We start from the raw sequence: 18,610 nt of genomic DNA, 5'->3' as shown, positions 1-18,610 counted from the left end.
TTGAACAAGTTGGCCTGGGATGGACGGTCAAAACCGCCGTCTCTAAAGCTCCCAACAAGATTTTCCACAAAGAAAATTCATTGACTAACGATAGAATCCTAATGTACGTGATAGAATAAGTACAAAACCATTAATTTGTAAGTTACTATTTTATAAAAAATTTATCATTTTGACCATCTTTTGAAATGAAATGTATCTATCAATCCCTTTCATTGTTAAATGTTGCTCCCTTGGTCCTTATGTAAATTGCAGTCGCGACATAAAATTTTTCATATCAATGCATGCAAGAAAGCTAAAATTAGCTTTAACCTAGATTTCAATTAGTAATTATTAAAATTATAATTATTAAACTCTCGAGTTAACTTGCTTATTCTTACGAGTTCATGAGTTCACTTATCCTTTATGAGTTAACTCGTGTAAATTTTTTTTAGTAGACTCTCAAGTTTATTATCGATTAAACGAGTAAGCAAGTTAAAAAAATTAGACTAAAATGTAAGTTATTTTGGATTGTTTTCTATTTGTTTAATGTTCAACTTTAGTGTGTTTATTTTCGAATAAAAAAATTCTCACTTCTAATAACATCAAACCCTTCTAATAACATTAAATCTTTGATCAGAATACTCTTCCACTACTATAACATATGCTATTATCTAGTAGTGATACATTACTAAACTTGGTTATTAAATATTGTGAAATTTATTATTTACTATTTTGTTTTATCATATTGTTGAAATATTAAATTGATATATTATTTATAGATATTTTGTTATTTATATGAAGTGAATTCTTAGGACGATACGAGTTGAATCCACGAGTTGAGTTTATAGAACTTTTATGAGTCTATGTAAACTCTTGAGTTTAATAATTTTGATTAAAATGCCATTCACCAAGCACTAATAGGCATAAACATAAATGATATAAGGAAAATAAATTTGATGTATATATATATATATATGCTACGATTTCTGGACATAAATTAAAACAACATATTATTATATATGTCTCTTTAAATTGGTTATATGAATTATTGTGGGATTTAATTGTCTCCTTTAAAAATGGATAAATATATAAAATGAGAAAATCATTTACTTTATCACTTTAATATAAGTGGATAAATATACAAAGTTAATTAAATTAAATGTATTTTAATTAAAAATAACAATGAATACATTTATACTTTTTTCACTTTAAATTAATTTACTCAATTTAAATTAGGATTGACAATGAAGCAAACAAACTCCAATATAGTTTCAGACTTGTTTCAACAATTGATTTATTAATCTTGATTCATGAATCAAATGAACTAAATTAGAATTAAAAATTAAGCTCATTAAATGAACTAGACTTGAACTAACTCAATTATGAACTAGCTTGATTTATATATATCTATCTTCTATTTATATCTATATCTATCTATATATTAAATATTTACACTATTAACTTGGTATAATTATTTTTAATTAATTTAATATAATTTTGTTTGAAATGAATATTAAATAAAAGCATATACAATAATTATAAATTTAACACATACATAAACATAAATACAAATATATTAAGTAATATATTTTATGTTATTAAATTAATATTATCAATTTTTTAAAAATAATTACAGATATATTAAGTAATATGTTTATATTATTAAATTGATATTCTCAATTTTTTTTAAAATAATTTCATATTAATTTTATTTTTGCATAAAATAAGTCAATAAAAATATATAAAGTAATTATAATTTCAAATTAAGTCGAGCGAGTTAACTCAAACTGTAGATGAACTTCAACCGAATCGAATTCGAACTAAAAACAAAAATTCATATGAAATTTTAGCCAAATTATAAATTAATCAAACTTTTATCGAGTGTAGCTAAGTTGAGCCGAGTTGAGTTGAAACTGGACTCATTTTTGGTCACCTTTACGTAAGTTAGTTGTCGGTGACTCGGTGTACGAATTTAATATCCTACAATACTCTCTCTCTATACCTCCCTTAAAAAAAATCATCATCATATGCATAACATAGCCACGAGTCGGTCCACGACCATTATACAATTTAATCAGCCAGTATTAATTATAGTTTCATTAAAATCAATTAGGTTACTCTGCCTTTATATTTATATATACGACGTATCTTCATACTAGATATATACTGATCTATACCAAAAAAACAACAACAAACACAAATTCTTATAAATACGTAGACTTATAATTAATAAAACCAATTTAATTATGAGACCAAAATATCACAACAAGTGGTGGAGAGTTGAATTAAATAGATTTGATGGACTTAAACTAACATCAACGATGCACTACCGTCGCAGAATAAATCAAAGAGTAATGGTCAAAGAAAGTTATTGGTCCATTTGGTACTGTGCCAAGTCAGCAACTACTCTTCTTACTGCTTCCTCGAAGGCAGACTCGTCCCATTCACTTCCCTGCCAAAAACATCCACAGCTGATTATTCTTCACATAAAAGGTCCCTACCAATCATAATCTTTTGGTACATAATAGTCTTTGAGAACGACTTTTTGGGTTATGTTTCTCTCGGTTTTAATGTGGTTTACAAAATTAATATATATGTGACGGCAAATAATATATGAGAGAATATTAGATATTTATCATATAAATAATTTAATTATAAATTATTATATAGGATAAGTTTATTAATTTTTATAATATTTTTTTAAATCATATTAATAATAATTTGAAATCAAATATTTTATAATATTAGTATATAATTATTAATCTCATAGTAATAATATACTAACATTTTTTGACGGAATACAATAATATACTAATTTAATAACATTTGATAGTAAATGAACTGAAATCGATTTGGATGATACATGATATTGAACACTAACAAAAGCAAACATTGAAAGTTACAGATTGGATTTTTCTTGCTGATAAAATTTATCATTTTAACCGGTAATATTTGTTGATAAAAAGAAAACTTAATATAAAAATGTCACGTTATTTTTTAGTCGTTTTGTATAATTATAATACACCGAAAAGCCGCCACCACAAGTTTAGTCGAGACAACTTTTTACGTATAGAAATAATCAACATATTTATGCTGATTCATGCATGTTCTATGGCTGCCAAAATAGAACCTACTTTTTTTGAATTGAATGTTATTTGTATCATCTGCGGATGGTGACAAAGCACACCAAACCAAACCACCTTAGCAATCAGAACTGCACTTTCGAAGTTCCTTCGTCTTAACTTTAAAACATTGTAATATGTAAACATAAATATATTTTTCATCATTATACTGATCAAGGGGGGTTCTTGGATCCTGCAATAAAGAAGCCGTCACTTTTTTTCCTAATCTAATTGTCTGATTTTGTATGCACAAATTCCACTCTCATAATGCAGAAGTAGACTTGTCATGCGCCACCCACTTTTGAAAAGTTTGACATGTGCAGATAGTTATGTAAATAAAACTTTCTTTTAATTTGAATATTTATATTTATGTCCTGCATGTCCTTACATGGTGGGACTGATTTTGAAAGATATCATCTTCCTTTCTGAAGCTAATTATATTTTATGAACAAGGACATGTTTATACCTTGTCTACTATACTAAAATATATTAACATAAATAATACTAAAATTATTTCATGTATAATATATTTATTTAGCCACATGTAGCTACCCTAAATTAACATGTATATATACCATTTGCTCATATTGTTTAATCACAAATTTATCTAGTGTATATATGTGTTTTAATCCCGTGGACCATTCTATTTTGAATGTCTGTAAATATAGCTTGATTCATATTATAAGAACTAAGTTAATCCCAAGGTGAAGTAATACGAAGCAGATGAAACACGTGTCTTTCTTTATTAAAATTTACATTTAGAGTCCTTCTCTAAAGGCAACTGTTCTTGTAACAAGTGTTCCTAATTATAATCAATCAATAAATTAACCTTATACTAAATATTTAAAAAATGCCATATATACTGGCAAGAAACAATTTTAATAGCTAGACTTGTCCCCATAAGCACAGTTTTTGTATAACAAAAACTATTAGGATAAAATTTATAAATACAAGTTAACATTGTGATATATCATGTTAATAGTATAATGTTTAAGTTTATGACCAATTAATTTCTTATACTTATATAATTGTCTATTGACCCACAATGTCTGTGTTAACAATTCAATTTTCGTTAAACAAAAAATATACATGAGAGCAATTAAGCTTCCATATATTATTATATAAAATTTCATTCTAAGTTATTCTATACTATTTCATGAATTTTTCTAGTGATAAATATATATACATACCTGAATAATCCTCAATCTGAAGGTTAGTTGATGAAGTGCATTGTTCCCTTCTGCAATGTGAGTGTTTGCGTCCATGGAAACCAAACTCACGTGGTGAGCCAGTTTTAAGAATTTCAATAACCGGATTAATAAATCAGTTTGAGAAACTTGTCCTCTCACATTCACTTGCAACTCCACCATTCTCTCTTCTGATGTGCTTGATTCGGGTACATGTGAAATTCTGACACTTAATCTTTCATTTGGTGATAAACTAGCTACCTTGGTTTCTTCAGCTGTAGATTCTTTGGCTGGCAAAAGTGACGTCAATCCCTGATTTCTGTTGCTTAGTTTATCAACTTCAGTCATCAAAGACCTCAATGTCTCCTTTGCTGCTATTAGTATAGACGCTTTGTCTTTCTAACAAATTAACATATGTTCAAATTCAAGGCATTAATTTTGGAATATACAACACATGGAAACAAAATGTACAAAACTTAAAATGGTCGTTAGGCAGCGACCTATAGCGACAATTTTCTTGCTGGTGAAAGTTGTTTTTTCAACGCTATTTTAGATTTATCAACTAATAAATGTTACTCTGAATAACCTTATTTCTTGTCGTGGAGTAAAGGTTTTTACTTTTATTTTTTATACAATCATTTAATTACAAACTTGCATGTAAGTTTATTGATTTTTGTAATAACTATTTTACAAATCATATAAGAATGGTTTCTGATTACTTAAACTGTGCAAGCCTATTAAGCTCTCTCTATAGTATCTACTTTATAGTTGTTCTTTAATTAAAATTAATATTTTATTATAGTCATCCAAATTAAACGTCAAATTTTGATTGGAAAACAGCATTAACTAGAGCAATGGTGTTCTAAGTGCTCTAAGTGTACCTTTGTTCCCGGAGGAAGAAGTGCTCTAAGTGCTTGAAAATTCTCGTTTAGCTTCTCACGCCTTCTCCTCTCTGATATCATATGATGAAGCTGAGTATTGGTGGGACGAGACGTTGCTTGAACGCGTTCTCTCATTCTCATAAAGTTCATGTTTCTAAAGAACACAAGAGACCTCTTCATGAGGCTTTGCCTTCTGAAATTTGAGGCCATGTTGGAGCCTAAGTCTTGTCTATACCTCTGGAAAGCACTAGCATCAGGACGCACCACAGGAAGAGAATTATTACTATAAGGTAAGTTTTGGTGGTGCTGCTGCTCATGATGATGAGAAGTTGTTGGAGATATAACATGGAGGATTGCTCTCATGATTGCATCATGTTCAGTTTCTGGTGTGGGGAATTGGGTTAGAGAAGGGACTTCTGTCAATGCTTGAATATCAATGGCTCGTTGGTGAGGACTATTTGGCACTGGCTGCATTGTTGGCACTACTCTTGATGATGATGCTCCAAGAGTCTCAGGTGGAAAGTGGGGTTGAGATGTGCCTGGAATACTGAATATAAGTGATGAGTATTCAGGGCTACCTGTGGATATTGATCTCAGAGAAGATGAAGATGATGTAGGAGGGTTTTGATCAATTTGCTGGGACTGTACTCTAGTGGAAAAATCTTCAGGAAACAAACTCCTAAGTGCTGTTTGAATGTCAACCTGTATATTAAAAAGAAATGGGAAATCAAATTTCAATTTGCAATGTTGATTCATCTTTTGGTTAATGAAATTGACATTAAGTGTTTTAATGTGATAGATATTATATATAGTTGGTAGCTAGCTTACTTGGGACATATTTAAGAAACCAAGCTCAATTTCTCCCTTGTTACACCCCATGAAAACAGCAGTCTGAGAAGAACAAGAAGATACAATAAGATTCATGGTTCATCATAAAGCTTATTAGGAAACAAAATACAAAGTATTTTGAGGTTCTTTGACAACAAACGAACCTTAATCCTTGCCTCCTGTAAAATAAATTAAAAAAAAACTAATCTTAGTACCACCATAACCTGAAAAAATAATTAAATACAGCATTGGTTTGAACTTTGAAGGGAACTTTCTTTCTTTAGAAAAATATATTACCTGAAAGAATTGTATTTGTATTTCTGTGGATGCTAATCTGAGAAGTTCCAATTGTTGGAGCTCTAGGTAGGGTCGTTGATTCCTAAAAGCTAGTCCAGGAACACGGCTGAATAAAACAAACAAATTATCTATATGTTTGCTTTTTTAGAAAAAAAAAATAGTTTTTTTATTTTATTATAACATTCCATATATATATATATATATATGCAAATTAGCATTAAAAACTAGGGAACATTAGAGCAAATTAAAGCCTTACTCATCATTGACATCAAATGTCAAAGTCCGGAACTGACTGAAAAGCTGTTGTGCCTGCACACTCCCCAAACTAGAGCTTGCTTGGTTGTTCCTTACATTGTAGATACCATCCAAGAAGCTCAAACGACTACATATGCCAAGAAAAAGCCTCAGAACTATATATGAAATGTTTTATAATATAATTAAAATGGAATAATATGTGCATATGCATATATATACTTTGGTGAAATGGAATCATATGCCCATAGACAAATGTAACTGCAGCCCAAAGACTGCACCAGAAATTGGATAAAATCAGTTCTGGCGGCTACAGAGAGAGAGAAGACACTTTCCATGGGGTGCATGGTGCTTGATGCTAATGCTTTTGCATCATGATCATGAGATAGAAGAGAATATGTTTTGTGTCCCTAGTAATACTTTTTTTTTTTCCTTTTCTATATGCCATTTGAATCATTTACTTTTATGAAATGAAATCTACTGGTCCTATATATATGTGGGTCTGTGTATGTGAGTGAGGGAGTAGGGCTTGGTTTCATTGACAAAATAGACAAAGAAATTATAAAGAGATATGATAGTAGAATGGAAGAATTAAGATTCTTGCTAGGTGGTGGGTGCTGGCTAGGGAGACAAAATAATCTTCAATGCTTTCATAAATAATTACCCATTGAAATTTTCAAGAAATATATTTACTTCACGTGTGAAAGGAAGGAACGGATCAAAGAGAGAAATTAAAGAAAGGGTTTTGAAAAGTACTAAAGTAGGTTGATCCCACTGTGAGGAAAATGTATAAGAAGAGACATGATGATATGAAGTGTGAAACTCCAATAAATGGAGGAGAAAATAAATAAAATTAGAAAGAAACTGCGCCTGCCCAAAAAAAAGAAAAACAAATAAAAGCTATAGCACCACCTGCATGTGGGTGTTGCAAAAATATAATTGTGTTGGTCTTCCAGGGAGTTTGAAAAGTACCTAGTGGGAAAGAAGCACTTACTACTTAACATATAAGGAGAGAAAGAGAGAGCATAATAAGGGGGGACTAGCTGGAAATTGGGATGGTTTTAAGAATTGATGGAAAGTGAAAGCATGAAAAGAAAAGTAGAGAGTAGGAAACAAAGACGGGGAAGGGGAATGGGTGGAAAAGTATTAAAGTCAAAGTCCATGCTTGAAAAGTTTGAAAATTAGTCATGGGTGGAAGGCACGGTGCTTCTTTCCACTTGACATCTGTTTAATTCTTTTGAAATTTTGACCTCTCATAAGAAGAATGGAGGATAATAGTTTATATATTCTATTTTTATAATATTTTTAATTGTTGTGAGACTTAACTTTAATAGTATCTTTTAATTTTATTGATAATTAATTTTTATAAAAAAAATTATTTAAATATTTTTATTTAGAACTCTCTATCCAATCATATTTTTTCCATTAATTTAAAATATTAAAACAGCTTAGTATTTTAAACACACAAATAACTAGAGAACCTTACTCAATTGTTATACAAATACAGCTTAATAATAATACTTCTAATATTATAATAACACCCACTCATCCTTAGTCTATTCTTATACATATACTGCTTAATAATAATACTTCTTATATTATAATAACACCCACTCATCCTTAGTCTATTCTTATACATATACTGCTTAATAATAATACTTCTTATATTATAATAACACCTATTATCCTTATTAATTATATAATGAACTGTAGACAAAAGAAATGCTGCTGTGTCCCAAAAGATTAAACAAGTTCTCGAGAGAGACAACCAAATATTCAACCTATTTTACTAATGATATTGTATCGCAACTTTGACTCTGATTTTTGTAGTGTAATTTGGACTACTTACCAGGTGGAGCTTTATTATTAGATGACTCTACTCAAGTAGCTGCATCAGATTCTTGCTCGTGCTTATCATAAACTCTCTCAAATTTATTTGCCGCTCACTTATATTTTACACACAAAAAAAATATAAGAAAATCAACTTCTGGATTATTTTATTTGTTAGCACATGTGAATCAAGTGGTAATTTTATTATTTTACTAATCTACCATACACTCTAGTTATTTTAAATCTTCACCAATGTAAGTTTTAGAATACAGCAGCCACGTTTGATTCTTGAAGCATGTAAGCTTCTAACTACCAATGATTAGTTTTTCTTCTGTGGTGTGTGGCCCAGACTATTATATACCATGAGATGAACTCAACAAGCTCACGCACTAAATGAAAAGTAAAGTGTTAGCCTGTGAAGGAGTCATTTTCAAGAACAATAATATCGCTCTTAACAAGACAATATGAGTAATGACGAAAAACAACATATGCAGTGAAGTTGTAGCACACTCAGCATGGTACTTCTTCAACAAAAGGAAAGACTTTTGAAGGATATATCTTGAGCTATAGAAATGAGTTTGAGGTGATCTTGGAGTCTATGAAAGATTGAAGGAAGATCTATATTTATAATGAAGAAATCGTGAATTGATGTAACTTGAATCATGATCAAAATATAACTTGAAGTTGGAGACATTGTTTTGCCTGGCTAACATGATATAATTGTAATATTTTGAACATATTTTGAGCTATAGAGGTCTAAATGATATGAGACCAATGCTTAAATTTTTTTAAGAATTATCTAACACTCTTATGAAGATAACAAAAGCCAATTTGGGTATATGAAAGGCCAAAAAAATCAAATGTAGTAGCACACATAACATGCTACAACAATTTGCATATCAAAGTGATGGAATACAAGTTTGACATGTTACATCGTCAAAGTACTCTTACAATAAGAACTTTCAATGATAGGAGACTAGTGCCTAAATTTCAAGGAAAAATTATCTAACACTCTTATAAATACAACAAAAGCCAATTTGGGTATATGAAGGGTCAAATAAATCAAATAGAGTAGACATACTACAACAAGTTGTATATCAAAGTGATGGAATATAAGTTTGACATGTTACATCATCAAAGTGTTCCTACAATAAGAACTTTAATTGCTTTCCATCTACATCAAAGATCCCTCTCAAACTAGATCATTAGATGAAGATGATTACACCAATAAGCTTCACTAGAAAATTGTTGGGAAGAGTTCATAAAAAATGTTATTCAAAATGTGTGCTCAAAATGCTTGCTAAAAAAATGTTGTGATAACAGTAAAGTTAAAATGGAACCAATAAGGCCTTTGTAAAACATGCAAAGCTTATGCATGAAAATAGATTTAAGCATTAAAGTTGTTGAGAAGAATTTTGAACAAAACTTTTCCAAGTGCGTACATGATCTTCCACAACTTTTTGACCTTTTGGAGAGTATAAAACCATGTATGTCCAACTTAAGCCATGAATCACTAGTAGATTCTTCCCTTCAAAGGTTAATCTTTAATGATCTTAAGTTGTCAACAAGGAATTTTATACTCAAGATTTTTCTTGGTGAGGGCATGTTTGGAACTACGTTGGAATGTTGGATCAATCTAGATGAGAACCCTGCAACAAGGCCTTGAATGGAGATTCCAGTGGTACTGAAGAATCCAGACATGACCTAATGGATTTTGATGGATGACCACCTGGGTTGTTATCGCTTGCTTGTACCCATTGTTGAAATTGAAGCCACCTCCCTTATACTTGGCCCACCCGGTACAAAGAAGAAATCAATCAAGAATGTGAAAATGTACTTGGGTTTAAAGATCTATGGCATTTTGCATTTATGGTTTTCAATTGATTTGGCTTGGGATTGAATTGTGTTTTTATTTTCTATTTTTGGGGTCAATGTTGGTGTTCCGATTATCTTATGTATGGGTCCTTGTTTAATTTATGTTTTAATAGTGGCTAGACCAAATTCACATACACCGTTGTGAAAGTAGAGAACCACTAGCTAAAAATAAAAATTAAAGACACCAACCCATACATAAGATAACCATAACATCAACAATGACCTCAAAACAAAAAATAAAAACTCAATTCACTCCCGAGCCAAATCAATTGAAAACCCTAGATGCAAAATGCCATAGATCTTCAAACTCAAGTCCAATTTCACATTTTTGATTGATTTCTTCTCTGTCCTAGGTGGGCCAAGTATAAGGGTGGTGACTACAATTTTAACATTGGATCCAAACGAGCAATAACAACTCAGGTGGTCGTCCATCAACATCCATTAGGTCAGGTCGAGATTCTTCAGTACCACTGGAATCCCCATTCAAGGCCTTGTTGCAGGTTTCTCATCCAAATTGTTCCAACATTTCAACACAATTCCAAACATTTCTCACTAAGAAAATTCTTAACTATAAAATTCCGTATTGCCAACTTAAGATCATTAAAGGTGAACCTTCCAAGCGAAAAAGCTACTAGTAATTCCTGACTTAAGTTAGGAGTACATAATCTCTGCATAGCTTCTTGACTGTTTGGTGGATGATGGTCTTGGAGTAATCAGATGGTGGTGTTTAACAATATCATTTGTAGATTTTCTTCCTGTTGGTTTAAAAAAGGGGAAAAGATATCAATGCAAATTTAATAAGCAACATAAAATGTACATGAATTACACACATTTAATTAATTTATAATCCTATTTTTTTCTTTCATATTTCAAGTTTTGTATTTATCTTATTACTTATTTTTAGTTTTATTTATCTTCTCTCTAAAGGATATATTCCTTGAGGGATGTAGGATTATTTTTTTTTAAAAGCTAAACCAAAATAAACATATAGGGCCAAATGTAAAATCCTAATGAGATTGACATTTTTTACTAAAAAAAAATATAGATTTGGATTTCAGGTAAATGGAAATCAGAAAAATATTTCTTTATTAGACTAAAATCAACCTAGCATCGAATTTAACCTTGTTTGTTTCATCTTTCACCTGCCTTTCTTGCTTCGACTGTATGTTCCTTTGATACTCCCCACCCCTTTGATTAATTATGCCTCCACTATCACATAGAGAATTTTAATAAGAACAAATTGAAACCAAACAAGTTAGTACCTTAAGTGAGGAGAAATTTAACTAAAAGATGTTATACAACAATTCATAAAAAAAAAGACCAATATTATTATCAGTGACAAATCCAGATATTTTATGTTGTAGGAACAATATTCATTTACATAAATTAATTGGGGCAATATTCATAATTTTATATTACATTTCAAATTGTGAGAGCAATATTTAATTACACATATGAGTTTCATTAAGAAAAGGTTTAAAGTTGGTGGGATCAATTGTCCCCAAAACTCTCAAAGTAGATCGACCACTAATCATCATGCAAACAGAATGACCAAAATAATATGCTACTTCTCAATCAAACAACAATAGAGATTAAGATTAAAATAAGCTACATTAAATCATTTAGTATTAGTCCAATACAATATTAGGTTGAGGATGGGATGTAATGTGTTCCACTACAAGTTTAATAAAGTTGATCTTGTTAGCTTCATTATCAAGAATCTCAAACTTAAACTCTTCCTTAGGAGTCATCACACTCTCTTCTGAATATAAACATTAGGGGTGACCTAACAAATACAAATGCTCTGAATAACATCAATAAACATTAGAAATGTAATTTTTTTAAAACCAATGAAACAAAAAGTAAAAAATTATGCTCAATAAAATGGTCAAAAGTTTCATGAATTGGATAACATATTGAAATAAAATTATTACACAATGAAAACAAAATCCCTAACATCATTAGTCAAGTGGCATAACATTATTATAATCTATAAAATGAATGAGAAAGAAAATAGATTTTAGGGTTCGTACAATTGAAAATATATCAGGATCAAGAAACTGGGCCTCAACACAAACACAATAGACACACATATTCATTAAAAATAGAAACCATATTTAGGATTTCAAAAATAGAACACAAAATTAGGGAATAGAGGAACCTTGGAAGCATAAACTTTCTTGAAGTTTTTGACACATGAGATGATGAGATCTACAATGTTATCAAAATCGCGATTTGGATCATGGAATTGTGCGAGTCTATGATATTTGGAGGTCTGTCCATGCTACATTGTAGATGTGATTGTTGGAGTGTGGAATCAAAGTAAAATCACGATCATGTGTGTGGTATCATGGGATCTATAATCCCTTTCAAGCGAGAAAAATGCCCCTATTCGAATGCAATGCAACTAAAAAAACAATCTTATTTCGATGCGGTGTGACTCAAATGCAGTTTGCAACAGTCGAACATCAAAGCCACACAGTCATAGATAGAGGCCTCTATAACGATGTAGTTCCCCATTGCTGGAAGGTTGTGGCATTCTGCCTGCAAATGGGAGATGGGAGGTTGTGCTTGTGAGTGGCGATGATGTCTCAAGCTCCTATTTAGGGTTATCGAAAATTTAGGGTTGGAGAATTAGGCCTTGGCCCAACTTGTTTTTTTTTTTAATAAATTACACATTCTGATCTATTAAGATTCTATTTTTTTGGGTGAAGTATTAAGAATCTATGTAACTTATTAAAAAAAATTCTATTAACAATTACAACATAATTAAACTTGCTTTGATATTGTGAGTTGTACGTTAGAGATTGATAAATAAATATTAAACTATGAAGTACTACAAGTCTCTACTTAATAAATAGGGTTCAATGTTAATTTTGAAAGTTAGACGTTTATTTTGAACCAAAATTTTCTCTTTTAATTTGTTTTCTTAAAATAAACATTGCATATAATATAAAAATTAAACTGGATAATTTTAATAATAATAATAAATATAATAAACTATTTAATGCATAATATATTATACAATAAATTAAATAATTGTATTAAAAGCCAAATGAAACATTACATGTAATTATGAATTTTAATTCTATTAATCTACAAGTCAGGCAATTATAATTTGCTAGGATTATGTTTTTTTTTTAAATTTAAGTTTATTTAAATTTGTGATTTAGATGTTATTTTCTTTATCTATATTATATTTTATGTATATGTAGTATTATATATTAATATTTTAAGTAAAAATGTAGAATCTTACTATTTGAGTTACCATCTTCTATTTCCCTCCCTATTTGTGACCCTAAATTTATAGAGAAAGCAACCTTAACCCCTTTGCTGAATCAATGAATAAGAAAGTTGAGAGCGAACCAGGCTAAAGGGAGAGTTTATGGAAAGAACATGAACATGCATGATCAAATCTTTGGTGAATAATGAATCAAATCACACCTCACTCTCTCTAATACTCACTTCTCTATTACATCACTACTAGAAAATAAGCTTATTAAGGAATTTTAACATCGATTATTAACTAATGTTGAAACTATCGACGTTAAAGTTTCAACGTTAACATTGGTTGTTTAAAAATTGATGTTGTTGTTGTTTAATAACACGACGTTGTTGTTTAATGACAACATCAATTTTTTTTAAAACTGATGTTGTTTTTCAATGACAACATATGTTTTTTTAATCACTAACCTGTAATTATTCACATGATAGCTTATCATTCAAAGTTGTATAAAACTCAAAAAATAAATTAAATTTATAAAAAAAATATACCACCAGGACTTATAAACAAAAATTTACACAAATTAATATATCACTAAGAGTTCTAAACAAAATATACCATGCACCAAGAGTACTTATAAAAAAAATTTCCCACAAATGTGTTCAGGATGTTCCAATTCCCACTAAATATATACCACCAACACTTATAAACAAAAATATCCAGATTCATAATACTATAGTATAATGTACTTTAATTACAAACAAATCCAACATAATTTGAGTTCCAGTTTGCAAATTTTGTGATTGTGCAAAACTCCTCCATCCATTTCCAATTTTTGCAGTCTTCCTCCATTGATTATAAACTATCCTACACTCCAAATTTAGATGTGTGAACCTTGCAACTTTCATAAATGAGTACATGGTACTTAGCACATCTTGAAATTAATATTAAATTCATATTATATGTGTATATGATTTTAAAATTTGACATATATAGGATTGCTTAATTACTCACCAAACTGTTGCAAGTCACTTTGTACTCAGTCAGGACTTTAAAAGTGACTGAATTAGGAACTTGGTGGTACAAGGAGTGCCATTTAGGGTAAGTTTTTGGTTCATAGTTGCTTTTAAAGATGGTGAGGAGGAAAACACTATGTCCAAAGTGGGTCAATGTCACTTGATGATTTGTAGTGAGCCCATAGAAATCTCTAAGTTTTGTCTATGTAGCTAGTAGAGCTGGGCTCACCAGATCTTGGTTGTATATAACAGAGTGCATGTTGCCACTATAGTCTAGCTGATACCAAGTATGCTCTAGTTCATTCTTCCATCTTATAGCAAATGACTGACTTCACTATAAGGCTACATTTAACAAGCAAAGTAATATAAGCAAATATGTTAGTGTCATGTTTATTTGAGAATAGTCTTAAAATTTCTAACCTGATCCATAATATGAATTGTGTTGAACATTTCCTCTGCTTTTTTGTTTATCTTCATCATTATGTTAGCCATTTCCTTCTAGTTCTGTTGATCTTCATTCATCGTTTCTAAACTACATTTACAATATAACCATGACATTAAGTAGATTTTGTCAAACAAACTAAATCCACTAACTGATCCATGCACAAAGACTATGCACCATGCTTATCTAGGAGCTTATTCCATGCAACTAATATAATATGATAGATTTGACATAACAATATGATACCAATAAATATGCAAAACAACAATATGATACCAATACATGATAGATTTGACATAACAATATGAGTTTGTTAGCACAAACACATGAATAAAAAGAATTCTCTCAAGCAAAAAGTAATTGATACATAAATTCTTATACATGTAACTTCCAAACTAATAAAGGCTTTTCTAATGCAAATTTTCTATAGCTTTCTTAACTAATTACTACTGCAAAAGCTAAAAATAAACAATACTTTCCCATTAGTTCTTTCTAATCCTTAATATCCTACAAAACCCATCAATCTGATTGAACATTTAGAAGTAAAAAGCTTCAAAGCCTAATGATACAGGTACCAAAACATTGTCAAATAGTTGAAAATAATTGTCTTACGTAAGAAACATGTTGAGGCAAGACAAAAAAAAAGGACTAATATCAAAGGCAATACATCAATACATCTATACTTACAATCATTAATCAAACTCTTTAACCCCCAAATCTTCATCCTTCACCAAACAAAACAGGTTGTCACGGTAGCTAGCAGAAAAAATCAAAGACAAATATTACTACTACTAATCACCACTGGTAGTGGTAGTGGTAGTGGCAATACTGGTGGTGGTTACAACATTGTTCAGCCATGACCACCTACTACTAATCAGGTTCAACAATCTGCACAACCACAATCACAAACTAAAGAAAACTAAAAATTTTATCCTACAATGCAGAAGGAGGAAGATACACACAATCCACAAAGCTTCGAGCGAAAAACATACCGTGAGAGCGAGAGTGAGAGTGACACCTAGATCATGAGCGAGAGTGAGGCTGAGAATGATAGTGCCGACACTGGTTTTAGTGTCGCGAGAGTGAGACCGAGAACGAGTGTGACACTGAGACCTAGACGACTGTGAGCGAGAGTGAGATCGTGAGCGACAGTGGTTTCAACACCGTGAGAGTGAGAGTGAGAGTGACAATGGGTTCGAGGTTGCCAGAAGCGTGAGGGAGACAAGTGAGATGCCAGAAGCGCAAAAAATATTATAAATAGGATAATACAACGTCAATTTTTTTTCCAAAATCGATGTTAACATGAGTTGGTTAACATCGGTTTTTGTAAAAACTGATGTTAAAGAAGTCACGTTAATATCGGTTTCTCGAAAACTGATGTTAACCAACTCACACTAACATCAATTATTCGAAAAACCGATGTTAATGAAGTCACGTTATTTACGATTATGCCACTGTGTTTTCGTTTACATCGGTTTTCTATAAAATCGATGTTATTCTAACGATGTTAAAAGAGAATCCTAATCTTATACATCTTATGCTTCTTCGTAGGGCTTCACATATTAAGACCCATTTTTTATCTCTACTCTCATGATCTGATCCTATTCACTGCATTGAATAAAAAATATTAAATATTTTTATGTTTAAAAATATTAACCTTTATATTTAATATTTTCTTTGTAAAATGAAAAAATTAATAAGAGAGTATAATATTAATCAAACAAATTGCAAGAATTTTATTATTGTGTATTTGTAAACTCATTATGTGAAATTATTAAATATATCGTATTAAATACTTTAAACTATATAAAAATAAATAAACATTGAATAAATATTTGCCAACTAACCATGTTTCCTAGCTAGTGGAAATCAATCATTGTCAAAGTTGACATTATTTCATACCTATATTGAGATAACAAAAAAAATCAAATTTAAAAGATATTAAAATTATTCACTTTGATAAATTAATAAGATTATATAGTCTTAGGGTGTTATTGAAATTAGACTTAACATTATGTTGTTTGCTTATAATTAATAAGTGGCAATAATTTTGACATTATGTTGGTCTTCTTAGTGAATATTAGACTTAATAACTACTATTTATAGGTATATTTTGAGATTAAATTATATAAGAATTAATAATTTTTCTCTCCTATTTCTTCCTTTTTTGTGCAAATAATTGTCATTTCTCCCTTTTCTTGTGCAAATAATTGTCATTTAACATTATGATTTTATGCATGCAATAAGAAGGGCTAATTCCCTTAATGTCAGAAATATGCCACCCAATGGCTGCCTTGTGCTTTTTGAGCACTTCCACCAACCTAGACTCTTCATCAAAAGATAAATCATTACTAATCACCATAGGCTTGACGTCGTTCTCTTCCAAAATCACGTACTTCAAGTGAGCTGGCAGGATCTTCAAGTCTACTTTAGGCTTCTCTGTTGTGTTATCCTTTTTCAGCTCTTCAAAAGCATATTCCCTAAAGGGAATCTCCTTCAATCTATCCAAGTCCTCCAGACAAGCCTTGAGATCCTTCTCCTTCTCCTTGGTCAGACAATCAATGACATTCATGAATGCTCTTTCCAATGGGGAGTGGAAAGTTAGGCTTTGCACAACAAGGTTAGCCTCTTGCTCAACTGCTTCCACTTTGAAGCAGGTTTTATTGCCACTAGATGCTTGATTGCTTCAAACAAGTTGAAGATCACCTTTTGGTCCTCCACACTCATCTCTAGGTTGCCATTTCCTATATCAACTATACACTTAGTCTTAAGCATGAATGGACGACCCAAAATCAAGGGGATCTCAAAGTCCTCCTCTATATCCATAATTACAAAATCAACCAAGAATGTGAATTGGCGAACTTTGACTAGAACGTCTTCAACTACACCATAAGGCCTCGTGATGGAGTGGTTTACTAGTTGAAGTGTCATCCTAGGGGGAGTAATCCTCAGGTTTCCTATCCGCCGGCACATGGAAAGAGACCTCAAATTAATGCTTGCCCCCAAATCAATGAGAGCCTTACCCACAGATACAACCCCTATAGAACAAGGGATGGTCACACTTTTAGGGTCTTTGAATTTTTGTGGTAGGATTCTCTGAATAACAACACTACAGTTCCCTTCTACCATTATGCTCTTATTATTAATATATTTTCCCTTCTTTGTGAGGAGATCCTTCAAGAATTTTGAGTACAAGGGGCATCTGTTGCAAGGCCTCCATGAAGGGAATTATGATTTCTAACTTTTTGAAAATGTCTAGGATCGAGCAAAGTATCACTCTTTTTCCTTCTTTGAAGGCACAAGAGGATAAGGGGCTTCCTTCACCGACATGGTTGATGATTGATAACGGTGAAATTTGGGTTTAATTGATAGTCAAATTTGACTAAGAATGATTAGAATTTCTATACTTTACTATTTTTTAATGGAATAATGAGGATTTCAAAAGAAGGGAAATTACAAGTGCTTTGGAGGAAAATTGATGAAAATAATTGAAGAAAAAGTTGAAGATTGGGACAACTTACTTAGCACACAAGACAAGTCCAATGCGTCACCTTGCTTAAAGTGTAAAGCCTCTCATGACTATAAGAGGCTAAATCTCCATTTTTGGGAGCCTGGCAGACCAAACTCTTGTAATGTAATTCTTCCCTTTTATCTATTTAATGTAGAGTGAATAGGCAT

The 18,610-nt window shown here is 30.9% G+C and overlaps 2 protein-coding genes across 4 annotated transcripts; both read right to left on the bottom strand.

Moving 5' to 3' along the window:
- Window positions 1-2,162: 2,162 nt before the first annotated feature.
- LOC114386769 (putative transcription factor bHLH041) lies at window positions 2,163-7,626 on the bottom strand. Of its 3 annotated transcripts, none has more exons than XM_028346813.1 (8): window positions 7,519-7,626; window positions 6,551-6,676; window positions 6,295-6,400; window positions 6,162-6,176; window positions 5,998-6,060; window positions 5,170-5,871; window positions 4,292-4,687; window positions 2,163-2,431 (listed from the first exon to the last, which is right to left on the bottom strand). In XM_028346813.1, the coding sequence occupies exons 1-8, from the start codon at window positions 7,548-7,550 to the stop codon at window positions 2,348-2,350; spliced, it is 1,524 nt and encodes a 507-aa protein (XP_028202614.1). In that variant the 5' UTR covers window positions 7,551-7,626; the 3' UTR covers window positions 2,163-2,347. The 3 variants fall into 3 exon arrangements, with proteins under 3 accessions (XP_028202614.1, XP_028202613.1, XP_028202612.1); XM_028346812.1 differs by having other exon boundaries at window positions 7,459-7,591; XM_028346811.1 differs by lacking the exon at window positions 7,519-7,626 and adding an exon at window positions 6,769-7,190.
- Window positions 7,627-17,533: 9,907 nt separating this feature from the next.
- LOC114385876 lies at window positions 17,534-18,061 on the bottom strand. The gene has a single exon (XM_028345923.1). It carries the CDS (start codon window positions 18,059-18,061, stop codon window positions 17,534-17,536), a length of 528 nt encoding a protein of 175 aa, XP_028201724.1.
- Window positions 18,062-18,610: the final 549 nt, after the last annotated feature.

The sequence above is a fragment of the Glycine soja genome, chromosome 15 (genome assembly GCF_004193775.1).
Source record: "Glycine soja cultivar W05 chromosome 15, ASM419377v2, whole genome shotgun sequence".
In the NCBI taxonomy this organism is placed as follows: Eukaryota; Viridiplantae; Streptophyta; class Magnoliopsida; order Fabales; family Fabaceae; genus Glycine; species Glycine soja.
Note: the sequence above shows the minus strand (reverse complement) of the source record. Positions and strands in the feature narration are given on the sequence as shown.